This window comes from Diachasma alloeum, unplaced genomic scaffold (genome assembly GCF_001412515.2).
Source record: "Diachasma alloeum isolate Michigan unplaced genomic scaffold, Dall2.0 Dall_scaffold_00879, whole genome shotgun sequence".
In the NCBI taxonomy this organism is placed as follows: domain Eukaryota; kingdom Metazoa; phylum Arthropoda; class Insecta; order Hymenoptera; family Braconidae; genus Diachasma; species Diachasma alloeum.
The window spans coordinates 424,781-451,903 of NW_021681000.1; the positions used below are offsets into that span (position 1 = coordinate 424,781).

At 43.1% G+C, this 27,123-nt stretch overlaps 4 protein-coding genes across 13 annotated transcripts; 2 read left to right on the top strand and 2 right to left on the bottom strand.

Annotated features, from left to right (window-relative positions):
• Positions 1 to 232: 232 nt before the first annotated feature.
• Positions 233 to 2,839, bottom strand: LOC107045137 (E3 ubiquitin-protein ligase RNF12-B). The gene is made up of 2 exons (XM_015267277.1): positions 2,145 to 2,839; positions 233 to 1,952 (listed from the first exon to the last, which is right to left on the bottom strand). Exons 1-2 carry the CDS (start codon positions 2,274 to 2,276, stop codon positions 1,521 to 1,523), a joined length of 564 nt encoding a protein of 187 aa, XP_015122763.1. The 5' UTR covers positions 2,277 to 2,839; the 3' UTR covers positions 233 to 1,520.
• A 1,010-nt stretch (positions 2,840 to 3,849) lies between these two features.
• On the top strand, positions 3,850 to 18,486 carry LOC107045138. The gene is made up of 5 exons (XM_015267278.2): positions 3,850 to 4,047; positions 4,128 to 4,163; positions 4,241 to 7,296; positions 7,906 to 17,577; positions 18,217 to 18,486. Exons 1-5 carry the CDS (start codon positions 3,972 to 3,974, stop codon positions 18,298 to 18,300), a joined length of 12,924 nt encoding a protein of 4,307 aa, XP_015122764.1. The 5' UTR covers positions 3,850 to 3,971; the 3' UTR covers positions 18,301 to 18,486.
• LOC107045141 (TBC1 domain family member 22B) lies at positions 18,301 to 22,648 on the bottom strand. 2 transcript variants are annotated; one of them, XM_015267290.2, is made up of 6 exons: positions 22,505 to 22,648; positions 21,163 to 21,263; positions 20,104 to 20,743; positions 19,764 to 20,018; positions 19,021 to 19,494; positions 18,301 to 18,855 (listed from the first exon to the last, which is right to left on the bottom strand). In XM_015267290.2, the coding sequence occupies exons 2-6, from the start codon at positions 21,243 to 21,245 to the stop codon at positions 18,715 to 18,717; spliced, it is 1,593 nt and encodes a 530-aa protein (XP_015122776.1). In that variant the 5' UTR covers positions 21,246 to 21,263; positions 22,505 to 22,648; the 3' UTR covers positions 18,301 to 18,714. The 2 variants fall into 2 exon arrangements, with proteins under 2 accessions (XP_015122776.1, XP_015122775.1); XM_015267289.1 differs by lacking the exon at positions 22,505 to 22,648 and adding an exon at positions 21,820 to 21,901 and having other exon boundaries at positions 21,163 to 21,343.
• LOC107045139 (tetratricopeptide repeat protein 39B) lies at positions 21,860 to 26,900 on the top strand. 9 transcript variants are annotated; one of them, XM_015267283.2, is made up of 11 exons: positions 21,860 to 22,052; positions 22,110 to 22,375; positions 23,575 to 23,615; positions 23,694 to 23,722; positions 23,787 to 23,967; positions 24,044 to 24,176; positions 24,788 to 24,920; positions 25,041 to 25,206; positions 25,431 to 26,152; positions 26,238 to 26,471; positions 26,547 to 26,900. In XM_015267283.2, the coding sequence occupies exons 3-11, from the start codon at positions 23,589 to 23,591 to the stop codon at positions 26,722 to 26,724; spliced, it is 1,803 nt and encodes a 600-aa protein (XP_015122769.1). In that variant the 5' UTR covers positions 21,860 to 22,052; positions 22,110 to 22,375; positions 23,575 to 23,588; the 3' UTR covers positions 26,725 to 26,900. The 9 variants fall into 9 exon arrangements, with proteins under 9 accessions (XP_015122769.1, XP_015122772.1, XP_015122765.1 ...); XM_015267286.2 differs by lacking the exon at positions 22,110 to 22,375; XM_015267279.2 differs by lacking the exons at positions 21,860 to 22,052; positions 22,110 to 22,375 and adding an exon at positions 22,577 to 23,148.
• Positions 26,901 to 27,123: the final 223 nt, after the last annotated feature.

Genomic DNA, 27,123 nt, shown 5'->3' on the forward strand with positions numbered 1-27,123 from the left:
TTTTCTCTTATGTTTCTACTCATTTCGAATTTAAAGTTTTCGTCTTAATTCTTTGTCGCCACAAATCAATTTGGATTTTTATAATTTTTATAAGAGCCTTCCTGATTTTTCAGGATTTAAAAAAGTCAATGAAAAAATGAAGATTATAAAATTTCTGTTGATGTTCCATTCCGTTCAGATGCATTTCTCCTAGAATTGTGAAATGGTATTTAAAAATAATTTTATTCCTCAATGTTAAATTACTTCCAAGTTTTTATTGTTTCTCTCCAATATGCAATTATTATCGTACATGGTACTCCATATATTATATACAATTTCGATAGATACAGGAAAATTAACCAGTTCCAATAACTCAATATCATTGCAATTCACATCGGTCGATTCATTCATTTGTATTAAATTTCCTATTCAATGCATACAGCTAGTGTTCATATAATTAATTTTTATCAACAAATCACTATTTCACAGCTCTTTTTCTTTCATTCTCACCTTAATCGTTATATAAAGTATTTCAATGACGATTATTAGTACAACTAAATGTAGTAAGCCAAGCATTCATACGGGTGTTTTTTTTTATTTACTTGGAAACAGAGTGCCTTTATAGCAGCGTGCAGGTTCATTTATTTAAATCATTTTGTTAGTTTCATTTCTTATCACAACTGGTGGCATCCACAGATGCGGTCATTTGTTTGTTCCTCTTCCATGTTATTTGATTAAATCATAGTTACGACCGGCATAATTCGCAGAGGGTCAAATTACAGGCATAATATATATTTTTTAATGTTATAGGGGAGATCATCGGTCTCAATCGTCAACAACTCGAGATCGCCAGAGTGAAATTTCACTTTTTTCCTCAACCTGATTCAAATTAAATGGTTCAGTCAGGAGGTATTGATGATTTATAAAGGTTTACTTCAAATGAAAAAAATTTTCTCAGGAGGCGCCATTGGTGGAGATAAAATGATGACATTTACGATGACGTTCACCATACTTGTTACATTATCTATTAATTTGTTTTAGAATTTTCCTGCGTTTCGTTTTCATGTCATCAACAATGAAAACTTATACATGAGCCAACGCGTATTACTGCTGACGACTTGAAAACGAAATGTAAAGAAAATGAAGAAAAATTCAAAGATGATCCAATTGTCATTAAAACATCCTATTAGAAGTGTACGAATATTTTTAATTCACGAGTAAACTTGTTCGCAATTGAAAAAATTTGCTCATGCGATTGTTCAACCCTCAACCCCCTGGGAATTCTGCAAAATGAAATTTCCACAGATAAATGTCATCATCTGCCTCCCTCGACCAAATCACCTCAAGAACATTTCCTCCCCACGTAATCACCTACGAAAAAATTTCTACTCACGCGTCCACCTCCCCTAATCTACCTCGCCCTCTTCTCAGTCTCCTAAAATTACCATCAGAGACCCTCTACATTTACTCAGTAAAACAATAAGATTTAGTCATCCCGTCTGGTGGCATTACTCGAAGAAGCAATGATTTCCGTCGAGTAACTAAGTAGTCGGATGATAAGAATTTATGAGTGCAGCATCAACGGGCTCCATGCACGAAGGACAAGTGAGTGATCTCAACAACCAGTCGTCAATGCACACAGCATGATACGTATGCATACACGGCAAATAGCGCACAGACTCGCCAATAGTGAGTTCCATCATACATATCACGCATTCACCTTTCTTCGTGCCATCGTATTCACGTGTGGGCAGATGCTGAATGAGTCCAATGCGTTTGGCAATTCTCACTTGTTGTTCGTCATCATTAACGGTATTCGCTGTCACTAGCCCACCGGTTGTTGTTGTTGTTCCCCTCGTGCCTATTGTATTACCGCCGATACCATGACCGAGATTCATACCGATACTCGATTCCGTGGAGCGCATGTGTCTCCCTCTGGCCGTTGCTATCGGATAGCGAGAGTCAATCATTTCCTGCATGACAATTAGAGAAGAAAAAAAAAACAATGAGTGATTTATTATGGTTTGGAGCTGGCCTGTGGGGGGGGGGGGCATATTGATTGGAAAATCACGAGGTTGAGATAAGAAAATTGATTAATGGGCCTCTGCATCATGTCGTGGAGAAATATGAATGGAAATTGACGAATGTTGATGGATTATATTTACGTTGTAAGGCATTGCCCGTGCACCGAGGGCATCCTGAGACGAACTCCCTGTCACTCCTGGATCTGAACTGTTGCTCAGGAGATTCGCATTGTCATTCTGAGCTCCTCCCCCACTCTTCAGACAATTCCCCATTTTATTTAATGTGAAACAGTCACTTTTGCTGGACTAACGAGTCGTCTGACAATGACGTCGTCTCTACGAGGGCTCCGATTTTTCCCCGTTCACCGTTGTTGATTCCTGGTAAATGCACCGTTAGGTAACATGACAGAATTTTTTTCTCAATTCCAACAACTGGCGGCTCAATTGATGGTGTTGAGTCTTTTCACATACTCAACGAGTTCTTATCACTGTTTCGTTAATTGAGTGGTAGATTGGCACACTAGAGAGGTAACCATCACCAGTATTCACTAGACATCAGCTGACTTGGTATTCCTCTACAGCTGATGACTTTGCCAATCCAGAGGTGCCCAGGGTGATGAGACGTTGTCATACCACTGGATTTTGGGTTATTCGGGGAAAGGAGGGTTCACTTATGTCTCACTGCCACTTGAATTCACTCACAGTCCAGTGGGTACAGGACAATACGCGATTATCCATAGCGTAGCCCCTTTGTTTGCCCCCGTCTGTCCGTATCTTGTTTTCTCCCCGTCTCCGGACACTTTTCGGAGCGATATTGTCTGTGGCTGCCCTCTCACTCCGTTAGGCTTGTGAGGGGGGAACTATCAGTTGCCTTCTGCGTCGATATGGTAGAAATGTTTGAATGGGCATTAGAAAGGAATAATGCAGCAATTTGGTTTCTCTCGATGAATTTTTTATGAGGGAAATTAATTGAACTTGAAGAGCGTTTCGATTTTTCTACCGATATAATGCATGATTATTTAAGCTATTGCGTGTCAGAATGAAATGTATACTTTTTCATCCAATTTTGTAAAATTTATTCCGAATATAAACGATTGAAAAAAAAAATTGTTTGAAGTAAAATTGTTTTTTGTTCATTTCGATTCGCAGAAAAATTCATCTCCAACTAAATAATGAATGAAATAACGAGAATTTCGATAATATCATTTTTGAATGAGTCAACGTGTTCCCGTCTGTTCTGAAAACTTTTTTCGAATATACATTATAATTAAATACAGAAATTTTTCTCTCGATTAATTTTTTATGGGGAAATTAATTAAATCTATTTCACGATAGAATGGAGTATTCAAACTTTATTCCAAAAATAAATGAATTAAATTCATGACTAATGCATAAAATAAATTGTTTCGCACAGATTTTCTAATTTAAAATTTTCTAATTCTCATTACTTATCAGAGGAAAAATTCACCCCCGACAAAATGACGAATGAAATAACGAGAATTTCGATAATATTATTTGTCCATGAATCACTCGACATTGCCCTCTCGCCCGAAAACTCATTTTCCCCAGCAATAATCTCAAAAACTATTCAACAAAATGAATGAGACTCCTAGTGTATCTTCGAATACGAGTAACAGTGATGTAAAATTGACACAGAGCTTTATCTAATCATAAAGACGATGACCTATCAGCCCTTGTGGCCGTAGTGCGTTAAGACCTTTGAGCCTGATGTTGGGGTCGAGAATATGAGATCAGTGTTTCACTGGTAGCATTGTCAGTTTTACGCGCTCATTGGTATTAACGCGTGGACGCTAAATCATTCTCTCAATGGTCTCGTTGGAAACAGGAAGTGTCTATTTAACTGACTAGTGGATTATCAGCGGTAGAAAGAGAGTTGCGAATACAGACTGTCAATCTTGATGCTGTTATTTGCATCATTGAGAGACAGTAACTCTGATACTGATCGACATGACCATCATCGGGAGATCTCGGTGTCTTCAGTTGCTGACTATTTTTCTACTCGTCGGACTGACGATTCAACGAGGTACGCTTGTTTACAAGTCTAGAATAGCGATAGTATTTCGCAATACTGCCAATCATTTACTCATCGATATTGAATTTCAGAAACTGCGCAAGAGTGCGGACGAACAAAGTGCAAAAGTAAGTGAATTAAAATTTGAAGAGAGAAATTATTTCCCACAACTCGTTTCTTAATTTTAATTCCCTCCGTTTTATAGCTGAAGGCATACCCAAGTTCAAGTACAACGTAGGAACGATTTATCATTACAATCACAATGTCAACGTGAGTCTCAATCTCGGAAACGAATCGACAGCGTCGAATCTCTTCATCACATCCGCCGTAGAAATTGAATTTACAACGGCGTGTGAAGCTGATCTTCGAATCACCGATTCGACTATTGCCCAGCGCGTGAAATCCAAGGACGAGGCGAAGTATCCGGACCGCGCGGAAACGAAATTCAAAGAGCAGCTTCAAAAATACAGTCTGCGATTTGCCTTTGAGGATGGGCTTGTTCGAGAGTTGTGCCCCCACCCGAGGGAGACCATCTGGAGTCTCAACATCAAACGCGGCATTCTGTCGATGCTTCAAAATACCATGAAGCGATTCGACGTCGATCATCACGATAACGAGCTGGACGTCATCGGAATCTGCGACACGCGCTATCGACTTCACGAGGCGAGGAAGACTAGTCTCATCATCACGAAGGTCAAGGACTTGGACAGCTGCTCCAACCGGGGCAAACATCTATCGATAATCCAATCCAGTGGATACACGAGCCCCCGGAAGCACTCGAAGAACGGTCTTCTGGATTCTCACATGAACTGCGAAATCGTTATCGATCACAATATTTATGAAAGCGTCTCCTGCAAGGAGAGTCACACGCTGAAGGCACTGTCCAATCGCGACGCCGCTGTCAAGACCACTGTCAACTCAGACCTAGTGCTAACCGAAGAAGTGAAGAAGGAAGACGCTCTCTCAAGCTTCGACTACGAAGACGAGGAGAACGCGAAGATCAGTTACAGCAACATAGTTCCAACGAATCTCCTGTACGATCACTCGTCGGAGGTGTCAGCAGGCAAAACCAGTCACTCAGAGCTGCGCACCTCGAGAGATCTCTTGAAGAACATGTGCCTTCTGGGGACCAGCGGCCAGCTGGAGCAGCAGTTCTCGGAGATGTTCACCAAGTTCATTCACTCGGCGCGGGCCCTCGATTACCCCTCACTATCGCAGTTATTGTACCGAGCCGACAGCATCTGCATCGGGGGAAAGAGGCACATCCTGGACGCTCTTCCCTTCATCGGCTCCGGGGCATCCCTCAAGGTCATGAGGGACACAATGTCCAAGAAGATGGTGGACAAGGACAGGAGTGACAAGTGGGTGACCGCCATCGCTCTGGTCCCTCGGCCAGACGCATCAACAGTCGCTGCATTGCTATCACTTCTCGAGTTGGAGCGAGACATGCCTGACGCACATTTGACTCTAGTTTACTCAGCAGTTGTCCACGCGTTCTGTCAGAATGACGCGGCCATGAACAAGTGGAGGCACCGCGAGCAGGCGGGGGGGTTCTTCCAGAATGACGACTGTTTGTCGATCGAAGGAACCGGCATAAACAAATTCATGGCGAGACTGGAGGACACTATCGAGCGAGGCTGCACCCCGCGATTTCATAAATTAGAGGAGAATATGAAGACCTTGGAGGCGCTGAAGGCCATCGGGAACATGGGACTGGAGACCGAGGGAATTTTGAGGAAACTCAAGACGTGCGTCAACGACGCGGGAGGATTTCTCCCCATGGAGACGAGTCTCGCTGCTATCGAGGCCCACAGAAGGCTACCGTCGTGCCAAGAAACTAGAGATAAAATTTTCCTGGAACTCTATCGAAATGTTACCTATGATCCCGAGATAAGGATTGCCTCTTATTTACAAGTCATGCGCTGCCCAGATTACACTGTAATCAAAACGATAAAACGCATTCTGAGGGAGGAGCCGGTCAATCAAGTCGGCTCCTTCGTGTGGAGTCATTTAACTAATTTACATGCGTCATCGTCACCCACGAGAATTGAAATACAGAGTTTGCTGACGGATCGCGACCTCGGGGACAAGTTCAACAGCGACGCTAGGAAATATTCAAGAAATTATGAGACATCTTTCTTCTCGGAGGAGTACAACGTCGGTGGAACATTCCAGAGTAATGTCATATTTTCATCGAAATCTTATGTCCCACGAACATTGACATTCAATGTCTCGTTGGATTTATTCGGCGAGTCTGTCCACGTGTTCGAAGCTACAATCAGAATGGAGGGGATGGAGTATTACGCGGAAAAGTTCTTCGGCCCCGACGGACCACTCGCGAACGAGAAGATTTCCCGTCACATTGCGAGCTTCCTCAGGAAAATCAGATCTCCTGATGATGTCAATGCCATTTGGGACAGCGTGAAACGTCTGCCGAACATAATAGACAATAACTTTGACGACCCCAGGATCAGCATCTCCTACAAAATATTCGGGAATGAACTGGACTTCAAGACGTTGAGGGGAAAGGACGATATTGCCAGGAATGTTCTTGCTTTAGATCCCTGGACCAAGATATTGAAACTATTCTCCGGTAAAGAACTGCGTTATGATAATGCTGCCATGTTCTTGGATTCCAGTTATATTGTGTCGAGCACAGTGGGACTACCGGTGAGACTGGATCTCACGGGATCTGCTGCTTGCAATCTTAAACTCTCCGGTCTCCTCGATGCCGGCGAGTCCTCGAAGAAAACGGAAATCCAATTCGCTGGGAATTTGGCGCCGAGTGTCAGCGTTGACGTCACTGGGAAGATGACTGTGGACGCATTCTACAAAAGCGCAGCTATCAAACTCAGAAGTAACATCTACTCGTCGAGTGCAGTTAGATTGAAACTGGAAATCAAGGGGATGGAGCTGATCAGACTCAATGTGGGGCTTCCTAATCGCAAGCTGGAAGTGTTCTCCATGAGGACGGACATTTTACTGGTCAGTGGGAACGAGGGAGCCACGACGGAGACGTCGGCGATAGGCTCGTTGAGACATCAGCCCGTCTATTTCGCCAACACCACGTGCAGCTGGCCAGTTCTCGAACGATTGATCGGGCTCAAGATGTGTCTTGATTATCAATTTCCGAATACCACTGAAATCACTGATGCCTCGTACTTCTTGCTCAATGGACCCACGTTATTCAGAACTTTGATTATCAAGGCTGATCCCACAGCTGAGAGCTATTTGTTTGAATACAAGTGGAATGCGTCTCCGGTGAGTGAACACTTATGGCCTTGCATCGAATTTATGAAGTAATAATAATGAAATGATATTGAGAATGAATTTAATTATTGCAGATACGAAAACAATTCATAGAAAAACTAAACGAATTCACTAGAGAATTTTAGTGACTTCTTATTGATTTTTGATCAATTCTATTGAAAAACTCCACGGCTTAAATTTTCCAATTTTAAAATTTTTTTTTTTTATGGGACGAGAACAGAAATAAAGTAAAAGTGCTTGGAAAATTCATATCGAAGAATTCCTACAAAAAATGTATCAATAGAAAGAAATTGTGTAGAAAACAAAATTGTGCTAATTTTTTCTATTCATACATTTTCTATAGGAATTCTTTGACATGAATTTTCCAAGTACTTTTACTTCATTTCTGTAAAACATTTTCTAAAAACTTTAAAACATGTAAAACATTTTTTTATTTTTTCTATCAAACAATTACTATTAGACATAATCTATTATAAAAAAAACACATTCAATAGAATCAGCAAAAAAAATAATAGAATTCTCTAACGAATTCGCTATTTTTAATGAATTTTTGTAATGAAGTACTAACGAAGTTCTGGACTGAAATTTTCTCTTCCCCAGACGGAGAGCATCATAAAGCTCGCATTCGACACCCCAGGCTCTAAAATCCATCGCGAAGCCAGTGCAGTCCTCATGTTCGACGCGCCAAATCGAAACGTAAGTCTGCTCCTCTCCTCGGCAGGCAACAGCCTCGTGGCGAAGGGCACGTACAAACGCACCGACGACGAAGCCATGATCGACGTCGGTCTCGACGTCAACGGCACCAAGCACCTCCAAGGGTACATGGGCTACGTCCGCAAGAAAGGCAACTACGGCTACACCTACAGCCCCAAAATGTACCTCGCCATAAACGGGGAGCGAGTGGCGGAGCTCCAAGGGACCATCAGAGACGCTCACAAGAACAACGTCTCCCAGTGCGACATCGACCTGACCTTCGAGACGAAGAGAGTCAAGAGCAGAGTAATGGGATACGTGATGACGAGGGCCACCAGTTTAACCGGGAACATAAAACTGGAGTATCAGTTCCAACAGACGATGAGGAATGAGACCCTCCAGGTGGAGATCGCCTTGGCGAATAGATCAACGAAGACGTTAACCCATAAAGAGGCCAATCTGAAGATCCAGTCCAGCGCTTATCCCCAATTGAACGCCATCATCAACAGCTGGTATCAGCAAGCGCTCGGTCACCTCGAACTCCACCTGGAGATCAACGGAAAGCCCCACCTGAGGGACGATCGCCACAAATTGACAGCCCAATTAGTCCTAACTCATTCCAAAGCCTATTTCCAGAGTGAGGAGGCCAAGATAAACGCCTACTTCGCCCTCACCAAGCCCATTCAAAACCTCGACATTAAAATCGGAATCCAGAGATTCTCCGTTGGTCCCGCGTCGAAGACGTACTTCCTGGTGAGATATGCGCCGGGAAAGGAGATCACTCTAGCCATCAACTTGATCACCCCTAGGGGGAGCATGTACGCTGTTGAGGCGCACGTGAATATGACAATTCCAAACCTCGAGTCTCTGATCATCGACGTGAAAATAACGGAGAAAGCGAGACGAGAGTACGACATAGACTTCGCTGGCACTTGGTTCAGTGGACACAACGTCACAATGCGAGGCACTTATGCTGACAGATCTTCAGGGGTTCCTGGGCTCACTGGAGCCCCGCGCATCGTCAGTCACAATCTGAAGCTCCTTGTGAGATCCCCGAATCTCGAGAGGGATATCTTGATCAATTGTAAACTCTATCGGGACCTCACTGACGTCAAACTCGACGTCAATGTCGAGTATTTGGATGCCGATAAATACGCCCTCAAGTTCGAACACTCGGAGGTGCATCTGGGAAAGTTCACGACGTGCGCCGAGGCGAGGTACAGGAACAATGTCTACGCAGTCACTGCCAATGTCGATGTGCAGCGGGAGATCAGGATGGAGATCCATCTGGATCGCTGGAGGGACGTGCACCTCGTTCTCACTGGTATCAACGAAGAAACCAACAAAGAATTTGGAATTGAGATAAAGTGGGATGCGAATCGCGATCCAGAGTTAAAATTCGCGACTCTCCTGCAGTTGGCGAAACATTACGAAGACACAGGGATCACTTACTCCCACAATCTAACGGCGTACGTCATGGTGACGTACCCTGGGAGACTCTTCACGACTTCGGGTTTACTGGCCATGAGGAACGGTAATAATTATGTTCTCGATGGGAGGGTCGTCTGGGAGCCACAGAGCATCATTCAATTCGGCGTGGACATTGACTTCGACCCCGACAACTGGAGGAATTCAGCCAAGTTCGACGGACAGATTCTGACGCCCTTCGAGGGCTGGAGGAAGACCAGTTTGAACGCCAAATACAACTGGACAGAGAAAACCCTTGGGATCAATTGCGACGCGCACTGGCAGGATAACGAAAAATTCCTGGTGCATCTGCTGGCGAATTATGACGAATTGGACGACGGGGGGGACGAGTACAGAGCTGACTGTGGATTGATCAGTTCGATTCATAACATGGGCTGGATGACAGCTAACGTCACCCACAGGCTCTCTCGAAGTGACCAGACCTCGAGTATGGATTCCACTCTTCTTGTTAAATACCATCCTGATAATGTCATTGACGTCAAGAGTAATTGGAGTATCGATGGGCCCTCCAGATCTGGTGATAACATCACTTTAACCGGGAACCTTCAGTTTGCAACTCCCCTGACTAATTACAAAAATGGAGATATCAAATTACAGCTGAGGTGGGAGCCCAATTGGAAATTCGGAGGTGCGTCCAGCGCGGAGATTGATCTGAGAAAATACACGGGGATTTTGCGCGGCGATCTGGCGAGAATTAGAGAGTCTATGATAGAATTTAATTTAACAACTCCTCTGGAGAAATACAGATCGGTCAGCGGGAGGTTTGGCATTTCCGAGAGAAATAGACACATTGTAGCTGAGGTCGTCAGTCCCTCCGGTCCCCTGGGGATCGAGGCCCTCTGCCAACTGTTCACCAACCCCAACAATGATTTTAACGTCATACTGAAGCTGTCAACTCCCATCGAGCTCCTCCAGAGGTTCTGGATTATTGGAAAAATGGCGAAAACCGAGGCCGATTTTAGAGTGGCTTATAATAACATCACTGCTGGCTTCCAGGCTGTCTGGCACTACAACAACATCACGGATTTCCACTACAGCTATATTTTGTTCACCCCGATTCACGGATTGCACGAGAGTGGAATTGTGGCTAAACTCATCGTTCCAGGCCTCAATAGTCAGGCGCCCAAGCAGTACGCCATCGATACGGAATTCTCAGTTAGAGTTGTGGAGACGAAAATAGGGTTCAAAGCGATCTCCGGACAAAAAATTACTGCTCGGGGGCTGAAACTCTTGACGGATGACGAGGCCGATGAAGATCACGAGGATGACTTCAGCTGGCATGGCGATGCCGAAGTGAATCTGGCTGTTGTCCCAGCAATTACTGGGACTCTGGATGTCGATAAAGATGGGATTGTGTATCAGGTCGCTGGAATCCTCACAATTCCCAATGGAGTTGTCATCCTCAATGACAAATTCACTATTGAAGATGTCTTCGATATGAAGAATATTCTGGAGATCACGACGCCGTTCCCCTGGGCAGCCAGGATCAATTACAATTATGTATTCAAAGTGGATATGGAGAATTCCATCTACTTCATGGACACCCAGGTGCACGTGAATCGAGTCGTCTCAGTCAACTCTTCACACTGGATAGAGATCGGAGTGACGGCGAATTATTCGTACGCCGAGGGGGACGAGGACGACTCGCAGAGCCACAGGCTCGAGTTGATACTGAAAACACCTCTGGAATTGTTGAAACGGATTGACGCAGTTGGGACGTACGAGAACGACGAGAATGTCTTCAAATCGCGCATTGAAATGAGGACTAATGAGAGTACTGTGGAGTTCAGTAGCTCCTTGGAGCTGGAAGAGCATTTCTTCGACGGAACGTTCACGCTTGGAGTGATCTCCCCGATTTTGACGATACCGACGACGAAAATCACAGTGAAAAAGGACTTCACCGAGAGGGAAAAGAGGATTGAGGCTGGGATTGAGATGAAGGATGTGAGGAGAGCTCCATGCAGAGTGCAAGTAGCCTGGCAGATTGAGTCGGAAGAGCGTGCGGTGGTTTCTCTCGCTCTGGAGACGTGGATTCAGTCCCTACCCAGTGCCGAGTTCGACGTGTCCTACTCCAACGATCTACCTCAGAACAGGAATCTTCAGATTGACGCGAGACTTAAACATCATCCCCAGCGCGAGTACACAGTATCAGGCACTTACGAACCGACAGGGGCTATTCAAATTAATTTATCCGGACCAGACGATATTGAATATAAATTCGAGGGAACCCTCGATCAATCAAACAGACTCGTTGGAACATTAGTGAACATGAGAGATTCCGATGTTTATCGCGTGAACGGACAATTAAATCTCGAGAAAGGCGAGAGGGGAATCACCTCCTTGGACTCGGCAATTTTAATATCAAATGATAAAAATGGAGATGAGCATAACGTGAATTTGCAGATGACGAGAGAGGAATATGGAGTGAAATTCCTGGTAGGAAGTGGTGTGATGAACGCCAGTTCTGCGTTGAAGTACATAAACGCATTCAACTGGGGCGTCACCTTGGAGACTTCATTCCCCATCATTCAGTCCGACCGAAGTCCGCAGACAGTCCAGTATCGCCTAGAAGCCCGTACAAACGTCCAAGCCAACGGAAACACGAGTCTCTACATCCGCGTGGAATCCCCTCTGCGAGGTCTAGAGAGCCTCGAAACCTCCGGAAATCTTCTCCTGGGAGGTGACAGCGGAGACACTAGACTCAGTCATCGCCTCAACGCCGACCAATACCAATTGAATTGCGCGTGGAAATTGGCGTACATGATCGACATGCTGTTCCGAGTGCAGGGGTCAGCGAATGAGAGGACAGCTGGGGTCGAGGTCTTCCTGAAGAACCCGAGGAACGCCTTCACGAGCCTGAACGTAGGCTTTGACGTGAGGGTCGACGAGGATCGCTGGAGATGCGCCACGAACGCAACCGTTGGCTACAGAAACTCTGAGAACTTCGACGGAATAATTTCCGTTCAACTTCCCCCCCCAGACAACGATGATCACCAGATACTAGTGAGTTATCACAGCAATCGCGGACTGAGAGATGCGAAGTACGTGGTGGGTTACACCGCGGCGAAGGCAAAAACCAATTACGCGACTGACGGATCCGTTTTAATCGCCGAGCGGAACATTGACGCTCATTTGAGATTGAGCTGGGGTAAATCCCCTGGGGAGTCCGTCAATAACATCCTCAACGCCACGTTCGAAGGGACGAAAATAGGGCTGAAGTACTCGCTCTACACCCCAAAGTTCATTCAAGAAGAGACTGGAATTATTCTATTCAATTACGACGGAGGCGAGGGTCAACGGAGCATCCTCGACGCTGACGTTTACTACCCCTCGGCAACTAAAGTTGGAACTGCGCACGTTTCGTACGACAGCCTGAACAATGTTAATGGCACGTTGAACGCCACGACCCCATTCCCGAGGTTCTCCTACGCAGCCTGTGACTTCGTCATCCTGACGACGCTGAGGAGAAACAAGAGATTCGTCAGGGTCTTCTGGCCGAACGACACTGCCTACATGAACTCGGACTACTCTTACCAAAGCGAGAGACTGAATTCTAATCTCGATGGGACTGTGCACCTGGAGATTCCCCTGAGCACTCGTCACGTAGCTCAGCTCAATTACGGGTACAAGAAGAGGCCTCAGGTGACCACTGGGGGGGCTCAACTGGATTACAACAGGGAGAGGATTCTCGACGCCAAGTACAACTCCAAGAGCGAATCTCGTGGGGGTTTCGATAAAGATACAATACAAATCACCCTGGAGAATCCCTTCCAACCCCTGGGTATTGACTACATCAATCAGTTCGAGTACAGCGCTGGGAACGCTGGCACCAATTACCCAACACTAGAGTCGCGAAGGGCGCATGTCTACAGACTTGACAACAGCACTGCCTTCAGCATCGCCGGGGAATCGAGGATCAGAACCACTCACGAGGGACAGGACATCGAACTCCAAGCCGAGAGTTCCAATAAAACAGTTAAACTACGAACGGATTATCAGGTGCTTCCTGGGGAGTTCAACCACAATTGTCGGCTGGATCTAGCCCAGGACGCTTGGGCAACGTACAGACTCAACATCGTGAACAAAACTACTGAAGACATGGATAATCAGTTCATCGTGATCGACATTACGTACCCCCATCGGAATTTCACGATGGACGGGTCCTACATGATAACCAGTCACGAGTTCAACACAGAGGGTAAACTTTCCTGGAACAAAACGTATCCCCTGGGAGAGGAACCTTTCGAGTACGAGGAGGAGAGGCGAATCGGCGCTGGGCTCGCGTGGAGGAATCTAACGGAGAATAGTGAAGGGGCCTCCGACAAACAGCTCCTCAATTTCACTTTGAAGCACCCCAGCCTGACGAAGGACGCTAATTTAGCGGGATATCTGCACAGAAGAGATGGCAAGATGCTGCTGAACACGACGATCATCGTCGACTACTCTGAGAACCCTGAGAAACTCGGGAGGCTGTCCGCAGTGGTGCACGACGACAGCAGTTCCCCCAGGGAAACCAAGTACTCTTATTTGGTGCAGGGAAAGCACCCGAGGACGCGATTGAATCTAGACGTCTTCGGATCAGTGACGAGGAACTCTTGGTCATTCTTTCACACGTACCACAACGCGAGTTACGACAGGGGTTTCCTCCCCGGCGAGAGGGGGCATTTGTACACGCGGATTGACGTCCCCGAGCGGCGGATGGAGTTCCATCGAGAGAGCAATGAAATCACGAAACACCTGGATCTCGCTTATTACCCGACGCATCCCGTCTACAGGATCAACGGGAGCATCGTGGACTCGGTTAAATCGCTGAACGCCACTGGTGCTTACTACCTCAATGTTCCTGAGAAACTCACCTGGATGATGGTGAACTACACTCCCGACGCCGTCACCAGTCTCAGGATGTACGGGAACATTCCCGATGTTCGAAATGCTGTGTTCGATATATGGAGAACTTACGAGAGGGATCTGGTGGTCAGCGACGTCTCGTTTTATCTGAAATTGAATCATTCGAGACTCGTTACGTACACTCTCAAGTGGCGGCCGGAGCTTAAAGGAGATGTAGTGGAGAATATTAAGACGTCTCTGGCTGATCTGTACGCGGAATTTGGGAGGGATGTGGATTATTGGAAGTACTACGTCAAGAGTGAGAGCGTCAGCGCTGTCAACGAGATCTGGGACGATGCTAAGGACGACCTGCGGGGGTACATCAACGACTGGGAGAACCTGAAGGAGCTCGACGACGATTTGCAGAAGCTGAAGATATATCTTAATGACTCCTACAACGCCAATGATTTTTACATCAAAGATATGGTCGCCGTGGGGATGTACGTGATGGATGAACTAGCTTTGAGAAAACATATCGAGTCCCTGCCGAATATTTTCAACGAAATCTGGGAGATAATGGGAGAGTCTGGGGAAGCCATCAGGAATTCTCTCCTGTGGGTCATTGAGGCGACCAAGGCTGCGTACAAAAAAATCTGCGAAATCGCAAGTGCTGTTCTCAAGGGAGAATCAATCTCACAGATTGCTCAAATTATAGAGAAAATTGTCGAGAAGTACGATAAATTCGTGAAGGATCTTCACGTGTCGTTCATCAAATACATCCAGAAGTTGTGGAGCAGTGTATCTCTGGCGATTAATAAACAGTGGGACAGGATTCTAAAGGCTATGGAGCCACTGTTCATCCGAGTTCTTCATTATTTAGAAGCTGTCCTCTGGAAGGCGAGCAAAGAGATTCTGGATTTTTTGTACGACCGCAGGAATGAACTCATCAAATCCCCGTACTTCGACAGACTGGCTAATTTCACGCAGGACGTGGACAAATTGTACCGGGATATCAAGGCCAATGACATAATCACGAACATCAGAAAGTACTCAGCGATCATCATTTCGTTCCTGCAGGAGCGATACTTCACGATGGTTCCATTTGGAAAGGAACTGAAAGCCATCATCGATGAGATACTAACGGAGCTCTCGGAGTTGAAGAAACTGCCGAGCGTTCACTTCGCCCTCGACAAATTCAATTACATTTACGAACGAGTCAGCTACTTCTACAAATACTTCGGCGTGCAAGCGAAGCTGGAAAAAACTATACGAATAATTCACGCCAAGTTGATGGACGTGAGTCAGAGTGCGCTTCAAGCTGAGAGTAAATACAGAGAGGCGAAGACTAAATTCATATTCGATCCGAACATCGGGCTCATGTGTCTCGAGCAGAAGCTGCCCGTCTCGTGGCACGCGTTCAATCAGACCCCGGAATTCCAGGAGATCCCTGAGTACAGGGCAATCATTGATCTGCGGGACTACTTCACGACCTCGAACGCAACTTTCTGGACACTCTATTACCGGTTCAGACCCTACACCGATCCCTACAATCTACTGCCGCCCTTCAAAGCCCAGGCGATGATCGTTGGCCATCAACACTACGTCACATTCGACGGTCATCACTACGCTTTCGTCGGGAATGGAACTTATCTGCTGGCCAGTGACTTTGTAGCCAGCGAATTTGCTGTTCTGATATCTTACGACAATTCGCCCGTTGCAGAAGCAAATTCCACAGTGAAGCACAAGATTATCGTGCTCTGCGGACCCCAGGAGATCGAAATAGATGTCTTCGCTGACACCGTTGCCATCCGCAACTCCAATGACTCCCTCCGACTTCCTATGGAATTGGAAAATGGAATGGGATTTGTGCATCAAAAAGAGAGCATTGTAACGGTGGAATTGAAGAGGGGACTGTTCAACCTCAAATGCAATCTTAAATACGACGTATGTGTCCTGGAATTAGCGGGATGGTACTTCGGAAAAACAGCGGGATTGCTGGGCACAATGAACCACGAAGGCTACGACGACACGATTCAATCGAGTGGAGTTGTTGCGGGTGATATTCTCAGTTTTGGGAACAGTTGGAGAATCCCGGAGGCAAATCAATTAGAAAATAATCCCCCGCCCCTCAGGAATCTGGCAACAGCTGGTGATGCTGATGAGGAGGCCCTCAAATTCTGCCAGAATATCTTCTCCAACAAGAGCTCGGAATTCGGCGACTGTTTTGCAGTGGTCGAGCCCGCATTTTACGCAACAGCATGCGCAAATTCAAGATCAGTGTCTGACGCTTGTACACTAGCGATATCTTACATGCAGATCTGCGGGTTCTATGATACGTTTTTGAGAATTCCAGACATTTGTACTTTCTGTCCCATGAGTGACGGATCTGCAGTTCCCGAGGGGGAGTTCCGAACACTAGAGGGAAATCGCGTGCCCAAGTCCACGGATGTTGTTTTCATTGTTGAGGCGAAGAGTTGTAATTACGATGTAAAACAGAATCGAAGTGTTAGTACTCTCGTGAGTCAGATTAGTAAGGAACTCATGGACAGTGGGCTGAAGAATAATCGCTGGGCACTTGTGACTTTCGGAGGTGACGGGGTTTATGATAAACCGAGGAGTCTCATTCTTGATAATAAAATATTCACGCAGGATACCGAGAGATTCCCCGATTATTTCGATACCATTGGCATTGGGAATGGCAATCAGGACGTGTTTGGGGCGATAGCGTTTGCCTCGCAATTAGTTTTCAGAGCCGGTGTGTCCAAGACCTTCATCCTGATGCCCTGTTCGCACTGCGAACCCCAGAACCAGACGTTGGAATATTCTGTTATTAATCAGGTACTGCTCGAGCACGAAACTACACTTCATATTCTCATGGATGGAGACTTTAATTTCAATAAGCAGAGGCTGAGTAAAATATTTTATGGCCTCGACGCGACAAAATCCTACACCAGGAAAGATGTGAAGATTCTGAGTGGTGATGTCGACCTCAGGCGTCAAGTTAAATTGTCTAAGAGTGCTTTGGGGTACTGCACCCCACTCTCTCTCGAGTCTAATGGAACGATATTCAGTGGGAATAAGTTGAGGTTTGAGAAACCCACTGCTGTCAAGAAATTTGCTAGTGTTTTTGCGAAGAGAGTCGCAGCAACTGCCTCCCCCAGCTCCTGTCAACACTGCGAGTGCACTGCGGATAATGACGGCGTCACTCACATGGACTGTATGCCCTGTGTCTATCCCATGCCGACGTATGTCGATTATGTCAGCGTAAGTTTATTTTTTTTCACGGGTTTTCATGGGAATGTTCATCACATGATGTATTGATGTCTTTCTTCCAATTTTTGTTCAATTCAATTTTACAGTTTTCTCATCCGGAGCCAAAAGATCAGATTTTCGGTTTTTCCAAGGGGAAAGTCGACTTTCGCCAAAATCGAATTTTTTAGCCGGGTGAACGTTGATTCCAACTATTTAAGCGACGGGCTATTCAGAACTCTCAAAAGTATGTGGAAAAAGTGAAAATTGAAAAAGGTTTTTTTTTCACATTTTCAAAGGGTCAGATTTTCCGTTTTTCCAGGGGGAAAGTCGACTTTTGCCTAAATCGAATTTTTTAGCCGGGTGAACGTTGATTCTAACTATTTAAGTGACGAGCTATTCAAAACTCTCAAAAGTATGTGGAAAAAGTAAAAACTGACAAAAATTTGACCCAAAATCGTTAAAACGGTAATCAAGTACAATCGATCCGGTCGATAAAATATCCGGAATTGAGTATGATCGATTGAAAAAGTATAGCATAAGCATCAATTACAAGCAGCCTGACTAGCGCGCGCAGCGCGCGTCTCGCCTAGTACCTCAAGAAATAGATCAAATAAAAACGTAAAAATAAAGAAATATAATTTTTTTTCACAGGAAACTTTCAATGAAGACGACACATTGTCAGTCCTTCAACCGATGGACGTCGACTACGTTCAAATTGATGATGTAGAAGACTAATTTAACGTATACACGTATATTCTCTTCAATATCACAACTCTCATGAGTTTCAGTTTGTATTATATTTGAAATAATGACATTGTTAAATCAAATTTATAATATTTCACATGTGTCATATAAAACCATTTTCTAATGTTCAATTTGTATACCAATAGTATAATAACGACAATATCATATTTACCTCTATCATATATCTTTATGTATAATATACGGGGCATCATGTTGATGATGATGATAAAGAAATAATATCGATGACAGGATGAAGTTTAAGACATTGGTGATTATGTCAATGGTAAGTATCCAAAATTGGAAGATATAAAAATGACACTGGTTATGATCAAAGCACTCTCACTTTGCCAAAACTGTTGTAACTGCAGTTATGTTTCCATGGTCCCTTGATAATTTGGGATTTGGTCATCTGGGATCATTTGCCTGCAGGTGATTGGGGGCATCAGCGAATGTGAATTTTAATTTGTAGGCTTCGGCAACTAGAACTCCTATTTCAGAGTCTGACCAATTTTGGGTTGGCAAATTTTGCAGCATTAACATTAGTCCCTTGAACATAAGAACGAGAAATTACAGTTATTATTATTCATTTATTTATTGTTTCATTTATGCATTAACATTGAGAAAAAAATGTTTGAGAAAAGTTCAACGAATGAAGTTTCAATTTTTATATCGATTGAATTGTTTTCATTTTAAAATAAAAAAGCCACGTACTTGGAAATCAGGTTGAGATAACAGATGACGTCTCCACCGCAGAAGAAAAGCAGCACAAACATACAATTGAAAAGAAGCAAAACGATCAGACTCAGCGAGATACGTATCCCAAAGGCGTATGGTACAATGAAGTGGTATTTCCCTAGTCAAAAGATTGTTCATCCATCGAAAGGAGAACTGGAGATAATCCACACCATGCTGATGTAAATGTTGATGGAGAGGTGCATCAATCCTCTGTATGAGCTCCTTCAGTTGATTTACCTTATGCTGAATCCCTAATTGCGCAAATATGTAGTTATCTTGGATACCATCGAGGAACTTTGAGAGACACCAGAAACTATCGGCTTCTATTATATCTCGTTGTTTCTGGTCTAGCGAGGCTACATCGTAGTTTTCAATGTCTTGCCAGACTGATGCTGGAACTGCCTCTTGGAGGAACACGAGGAAAAATGGTGTTACCAGGTCATTCATACCCTGAAAAATATTTTTGATTATTTTTTTTTCCAGTGAAATACGAAACGTCACTATTCTTTAATTTTTTTCATTATTCATGTGAAATTGCTGTGATGACAGTTGATGACTGAGTGAGGAAATTTTGCAAGATTTCTGATAAGATGAATGAACAAGCAGGGAAATTAAACAGCATTAATTCCTTATCTGAGAATTTTCGTAATCTCAATTCAAATACGAATTCCATCCTTGACTCAAGAATTATAATTTTTTTATTGGAAAGGCATAATTACCTGAACATAACCAGACGCCGGATGTCGTATCGCCCAGATATAGAGTATCCTCTCAAATATCAATTGCACGGTATTCTGTTGAAACAGCGAAATAAGAGGGGACATCCTGGGAATATCAATGTGTATCTGTCGATATGTGTCCTGAAAGCCCTCATCCCTCTCCGCATCATAGTACTGTTTCACTAAATTCAGATAATCCGAGCGCTTGCGTTCCAGCACTTGTTGTCGTCTCTCTGAACTAGCTGGCAAGTACTCCTAAAATAGAGAATCAAGACAATTGCAAGATACGGATGACGACCCATTGCAACCGGAAAACAATGATTTTGCAGTGGAACAGTACCGATAGTAGTCTCCACGTGACAGATCGTAACTTCGCTGGGACTCCAGACCAAGACAATTGCCTCAACTCATCAAGATTCAGCAGAGACGCCTCGAGAAGACTCTGAAACTTTTCAATTTTACTCTCGCCATCCTGCTCCTTGGACGGTACAAAAAATTTATTAGCCGGTGTTGTTTGTTTGAGGGCCTGCGGTCTCCCCGGAAAATGGGCACTTCGATGTGGCGAATGTCCAAAATCAGTCTCCCCATCGTCACCAGTATTTACAAACCTATTTCGATCATTTCTGAGGTGAAGTGGCTGCACAGCCAGTCTCTGGAGTGCCTCGGTTCTTTTTTCCTCAGGTATTATCTCCTGACTCTTGGCTGAGTGATAGTCTTTAGCTGCATTAGCACTACTACTACGATGGCTATTTATCACACTCATAGCAGCGGAATGACTGACCTTCTTCGATATTTTAACATCTGATACCATGCAAAATTCATCGTCACCCGAGTCCCAGGCGTCATCGACACTCTCTTGAAAGTCTCTGAATGATGCTGCACTGGTACTGCTGCCAGTTCCAGTGCCACCATTGCCACCTGCTGCTGGGAGGCTACTGGACGCCGAGACTTTTGGACGATTGTCTTGTTTTGGGCTTGGTCTGGTGTAATAATACAATTGTTTTGTTAATGCTGATAGACTGATTCATTTATTGTTAATAAGCAAGTTTTCCATAACTATTTTAGAGGTTTTGATTGCAATTTTCACGCCAATCATGAATTCTCATTTGTCGATTTACAGGGAATAAATATTGGACAGTTGTCTGGAAGAGAGCACCCACAAAATTTAATTTTTCTTGTTGATTTGAATACATAATATTCGCTTTTAATTACTGTAAAATGGTCGAATAATTCCACTTCTTCATAGTTAACAAAAAGAAATTGATAAAAATACCCCATTCGTTAGCAGTCGACGTGTATTAATTATTAAAAAATTGGGCTTGAAAACCTCAAACGAATCAGTCTGTCAACAATAAATGAATTCTTCAATCAGTGAAGACAATGAGATATGAATAATTACCTTCCCGGAACAGTGCGTGCATTCTTCTTCCAAAAGGACGGCTGATTGTTGTTCCCCGGCACTCGATACCCACGATTTTCCATATTCACTTGTATCACCAACTGCCATCAAGTCAATGGTACTCAATCAACGAAATTTAAGTGCATAAAACATTGGCTGTACGTGACAACGTCTAACCCAGCTGGCATGGTAAAACATTAAAAATGAATAACTGTTTTTCATCTGTACTCCAGTGTTCCAAAGCTGTTTTGCTTATTAAAAAGGTTAGGTCATTCAAAATTAAGGGGGTTTTAACACTATGGCAGTCGTGGAAATAATTAATAACTTTACGAGGAGTGAACAATACGACGGGCCACACTGCTATTATTAAGGTAAATGTTGTATGTTATTTTCTTACAAAAGAGACACTTTTATTATGAAAGATGGCACACGTCATCAATACCGATGGGCCTCGGTTAAAACTACTCTCTGGCATTGGGGGATCTGGTTAATGCGGTCATTGTTTACACTCAGAACCATTGGGACGGTTACCGGACACATTGGCGTTAGAATGGGAAAATTAAAAAAAATCGGGGCCGTCGAGATTCGTGAGTGAAAAAATAATCAGTCTCGGGTGCGCCGTAGTGTTTGACGTATGGCACAATTGTCTTGAGTTACCGGAGAGTGCTGCCACCTGCTGCGCTCGCAGTCGCCCACTTTTATATTTTTTTTTCTCCGTTATTCGGGAAAAATTCGTCAGCTATGCGCATTCATCATTTTTTCAAAAGTTTATTGTTAATATTGAGGATACGTGATGTCATAATCCTCATAGGGATCGTTTTATTGAAAATAATTATTTATAATTCTATGGTAAAGGATATCGGTGAGCGAGAACGGGATGTAATCGTCAGGTGAGAAACGAAATATTTGTTTTGCCGACGAATAATGTGTCAAAATGTTTCCGCAAGGGTCACGAGGGTCTCGAGTATCACAAGGCCACGCACGTGCGCATATAAGCTTGTGGAAGGCGTTTTTCCGAAAAAATCACGTGTGTTCGAACGACTCGACAGAACAGACGACTGGCAATTGCAATTGTCTTTCTCTCCACTGAAAAAAATCGCAAAATCAAAAAAATCGCTAAATTCCAAGGAAGAGGGTTTTATTACCCAAAAACCGTTGGATTGGGCAGCAGTCGCAACAGATTGCGGGGGGAAGGATCGCTCAACGTACAGTGGTACGCCATATAAGAGGATTTAATTATAAATAAACTATTAGTTCCTAAACTATAAAATTGCATTCCTAAACTATCTCAAATTATTCCCAAATGACCGGAATTGCGTTCATCCGCAAATTGATTATTTACCTGCTACTCGTCTTTCGGATCTTTTTTCTCCTCCCCAATTGCCGTTTTATTTCCTAGGTCTTGTAGATATAGGTCAATAATAACAGTGCCATCACTCTGTCCCGTAATTTCGTATCGGCGAGTCTAGAGTATTATTTAGTAATTGCGGTTGTCCGTCAGTCCAAGTTGCCGGATACAACTGGATTAAACCAGAAGAATGTGAATCAAAGAAAAATCGAATCAACAAAGGCGAATTTTGAGGAATTTTAAAATGAAGGGAATATAAATGTGAGTCATCGAATGTTTGCATGAAACTCGAAGGTGGTATCTGTTTGGAGCGAGAATACATCGAGAATTGGGGATTGCCGGAGAGAAAGACCGAGGAAGTGGTGGTAATCGGGTTTTTGTAGACCAAGTGGTGAGCACGATTTGACCAGCGGCGATCAGTACCGTCAGTACTGTCAAACAGTTCAGTACGTCACCCCTCAGTATTCACACATGTACAGTTTTCCATAATTAAATTATCCGATTTTTTTACCATCCATTTTGCGTTATGATTGGGGAATAATAACAAAAGAGTTTCCGTTTTTATTACGCATCGGTGAATTGGTAATTTATCGTGTTAGAAACCAGTTTTTATCCTTGTGAATTCATCAATACATAATATAAGTCGCTAATGAAAGGATAAAACTTCTTTAACACGAGGCAGTTTTTTGCGACGAGTTTTTTTTTCTCTGTGAAAATAATATTCTTGATAATTTATTCATAAGCGAGGGTTTCCTTTATTTTTCATTCAAGATAGTTTTGCGGTTGTTGGTGATAGTAATCAGTCAGTTGGTGGGTTAATTTAAAGCGACTGCTTATCAGTTTCGCGTTCCTCTTCGCAATAATATTCCCCCTTGGCACTAATATTTTCCACAGTAATAAATGTCTAAGGAGGGCACTCTAGAAATTAAATCTTGACTCGTGAATTTCTCCTCGTCCGTGAAGAGATGCGAAATTATAGAGAAAGTTCAGTAGAACTCATGGTCCTTTCTTCTATCTAGGATATTTTAGTGTTGTGGAAATTTAATTGTCATTATTTTTCGTAGCTTGACTAGCAACAATGTCAGACGTAGAGGGAGAGGACGAGGTACAGTGCTATTTTATGGGTAATTTCACGTGATAATTATCTAGGATTAACGGAAAATTTAATTTTTATGGTTCACAGTTTCAAGATGCACAGGAAACTATCACGAGGTACATAAATGATGGATTTTTATTAGTGAATGTGAATATAAAAATGGAAAAATGTTGCATTTAGGCCGACTACTATGGTCTTGGATACAGCGATAGATGAAGCGAAAAAGTCGATAAATTGTTTTTTCAATAATGATTTTGAGAGTGCCAAGAGAATTCTCGAGCCCTGGGCGGAAACTAGCATGTACCACTCACTGGGAACAGCTGTTTTTGCCTGTCTCGAGGCATTCTTGACATTTGAACAGGTAATCAATCATCGATAACCATTTGTAATTTAATTATCTCGAGTGTTCAAGAGGAATTAATTTGATGTATTTCCAGCAAAGTATAGCTAAAGCCTCCGAGACTTTGAAACAATGCATGAATGTATGCGCCAAGCAACGCCGTCATGTTACTCTCACACAAAATATTGGAAAAATGGTCAAGAGGACGAATTATGATATCTATACAGACGGTGAGATCGTTAAAAATTATTTACGACGCATGCTGCAGTCTCGAGAGAATATAGTAATGAGTCGTTTTTTCGACGATGTAATCATTCTCTAGAGGGTCATAACATGAAGAATAACCGGTCGTTTATCGAAAAATTTAATCTAAAAAATCTTGTTTTTCATTCCCTATGAATTTTTAGTCGTAAAAGGGTCATGAAGTCATTTTTATGGTCACAAGTGCCAGAAATTCATAAATTTCTTCTAACGATAGTGATCTTAAAGGTCAATGAACGAGGAATAAACTGCTGGTTACCAAAAAAATTCAATCGAAAGAATAGTCTATGTTTTTCCGTTTCTAACGGATTTCAAATAATTTCGGATAGGAAGTAATGAGTCAACAGTTATTCATCAGTAATCCTAGATCTAGCTGCGTCAGAATATTTCCGTCGAGTTTTCCCAACAAATTCATTGAGCATGAAGGAAAAAAATTCCAAAAGAATACAATAATCTCTCGGATATCACAATAGATCTACTAAATTCATGCTAATGACTACAGACAATCAGTTACGATAGAAATCCACTGATAAATAGACAGCATGAAGGGAATGATGGTGAAACCTATTGATAATTACAGAGGAGGTGCATGCGGAACTATGCTATGCTGAGTCCCTACTATTGAAGGCGATGCTTACGTTTGTCGAAGACGAAACTCTGGTTAGCTTCGTCAAAGCTGGATTGAAAATTCGCACATGCTTTCTCATATATAAGTAAATAAAAGTTGCAATTGCCATGATGAATTCAATCTCATCATGACATTTTCATTTCTCTGATAATGGAGTTGTGTGTAGCGTGTACCAAATAATTATATTTGTTACATGCATTTGTAGAGAGTGCCTCATGATTTTAAAATCACGCAAGTGGACGAATGAAACACACAGACTGCACTTTGAGAGTGGCGTCCGAATGGGTATCGGAACATTCAATCTCATGATATCTTTGCTACCAGGGAGAGTTATCAAATTACTTGAGTTTATTGGATTCTCCGGTGATAAGGTGATTAAGTCATCTCTAGATTGTATTCGCTATAATTTGATGATTTAATGATAGGGGCGGGTAATACGGACACTTGACTTTTTTTTACATATTTATAATTCATCGAATTGGTTGATGAAACGGGATTTTTTCTTCTTGCAGTTCAATTGAACATTTTAAAAAAAATTGGCAAGTGTTCATTTTGCCCCAGCCACTCCTAATTATGAAATATTTTACAATAATAGGAATATGGACTGAGAGAACTCAAATTGGGGTACAACGAGAAACGAGGAATACGTCAAGTCCTGTGCGCAATAACGCTATTGTCCTACAATTTGATAGCAACATTTATTTTAAGCCACACAGATGGTGACCTTGACTTTTGTAAGAAAGCACTGGCTGAGCAATTGGATCTCTACCCAAACGGCGTATGGTTTCTATTCTTCAAGGGTCGCCTCGAGTTTATACAGGGAAATATGGATGAATCCATAGAGTGGTACAAAAAATCGTGGAGAAGCCAGGAGTTGTGGCCCCAGTTTCACCATTTATGCTTCTGGGAGCTCATGTGGGCGCACTGTGTCAAACAAGAGTGGGATGACGCCCTCTTCTACGCAATATTCCTACCTGAGCAATCCAATTGGTCGCGAACAATGTATCTTTATCAACAGGCCGCAATTATGATCATGAGAAAACCAGATAGCAAAAGCTCTGATCGCGATTGCATTAATAATCTCATGATGCAAGTCCCAACGTACAAACAGAGAATAGCCGGTAAATCTCTGCCAATGGAGAAATTTGTCTGCAAAAAATCGGAGAGATATTTCTCACAGTGTAAAAATCTAGTCTTACCTATTTTTGAATTAATGTTCGTGTGGAATATTTTCCGGGTGGTTGGCAAACGCAAGGATCTTATTATGAGTATGTACAAGGCTATTGAGGATGAGGAGAAGTGTCTGAAATCCAGTCCGTGAGTTGATTTTTTATGGATCAACTTTGAGATAATTATTCTCGAAGCGTTTACGAAGAGAGGTAATTATTATTTTTTCTTGCAGAAAGACAGAGTACGATGCGGATAATAATGCACTCTTGCTGCTGATCAAGGGTGCATGCCTGCGACAAATGAATCATCCGTTGCAGGCAGAGGATTGCCTCAAGCAAATTATTAAAATGGAGAAGCAGATTAAGGAGGACGCTTATTTGGTGCCCTACGCTGTTGTCGAGCTGGCGGTTCTGGCGCGAGATCGAGGCGATATCGCAACGGCTATTGCTCTCCTCGAGGATGCCAAGTAAATTCATTTTCATACGTTGTCGAATGTCTGGGGTAGAAAGTTGCCAATTCATCGACTCTTGATTTGTTTCAGGCGCAATTACACTGGATATTCCCTCGAGTCACGTCTACATTTTCGAATCCACGCGGATTTGTTGGAATTGAACAGCAAGAAAGTCAGTAATGGGAAGAAGATTGAGGTTGCTGAGGAGGCTGAGGAAGCTACAGAAGCTATACTGTCGGAGCTGATTTCTAAGAGTGCAGTCAATTAATGCTGCTTTCGTATTGAAATTCAATTATATGATATTTGGGATCTATCAAAATGTTGGTTTAATAATTCCATTATTGTAATTGGAATTTATAGTGCTGTATGATGGGCCTAGGTCTATTTGAAAAACCAAATATTATGTATTATAATATAGTATATATATATATATTTATCAGGAGACTGTGATCTATTTTTTCAAATCCTTCGACGATTTTCCCTCAAAATTAATTTTTTCACTGCTCGAATGTCATCTAGCCAAAATGAGAAATTTCAATTTCTACAGTGATAATTTTCCAAAAGGCTTGGCCTCACGATAAATTTAAAGATTTTTGCAAAGAATTTCCAGATAAATTGATTGGGTTTTTATCATCGAGATCGTAATTTTTTTGACGGCTTTGGTTTT

Coding starts and splice junctions, on each gene's coding strand:
- LOC107045141 (XM_015267290.2), bottom strand. CDS start 21,245: ATGGAAAATCGTGGGTATCGAGTGCCGGGGAACAACAATCAGCCGTCC. Junction 20,744..21,162: donor GCACGCACTGTTCCGGGAAG/GTAATTATTCAT, acceptor TTATTACACCAG/ACCAAGCCCAAAACAAGACA. Junction 19,495..19,763: donor CGGCGTCTGGTTATGTTCAG/GTAATTATGCCT, acceptor AATATTTTTCAG/GGTATGAATGACCTGGTAAC.
- LOC107045137 (XM_015267277.1), bottom strand. CDS start 2,276: ATGGGGAATTGTCTGAAGAGTGGGGGAGGAGCTCAGAATGACAATGCG. Junction 1,953..2,144: donor CACGGGCAATGCCTTACAAC/GTAAATATAATC, acceptor ATTGTCATGCAG/GAAATGATTGACTCTCGCTA.
- LOC107045139 (XM_015267283.2), top strand. CDS start 23,589: ATGTCAGACGTAGAGGGAGAGGACGAG. Junction 23,616..23,693: donor ACGTAGAGGGAGAGGACGAG/GTACAGTGCTAT, acceptor TATGGTTCACAG/TTTCAAGATGCACAGGAAAC. Junction 23,723..23,786: donor GCACAGGAAACTATCACGAG/GTACATAAATGA, acceptor TGTTGCATTTAG/GCCGACTACTATGGTCTTGG.
- LOC107045138 (XM_015267278.2), top strand. CDS start 3,972: ATGACCATCATCGGGAGATCTCGGTGTCTTCAGTTGCTGACTATTTTT. Junction 4,164..4,240: donor CGGACGAACAAAGTGCAAAA/GTAAGTGAATTA, acceptor TCCGTTTTATAG/CTGAAGGCATACCCAAGTTC. Junction 7,297..7,905: donor ACAAGTGGAATGCGTCTCCG/GTGAGTGAACAC, acceptor TCTCTTCCCCAG/ACGGAGAGCATCATAAAGCT.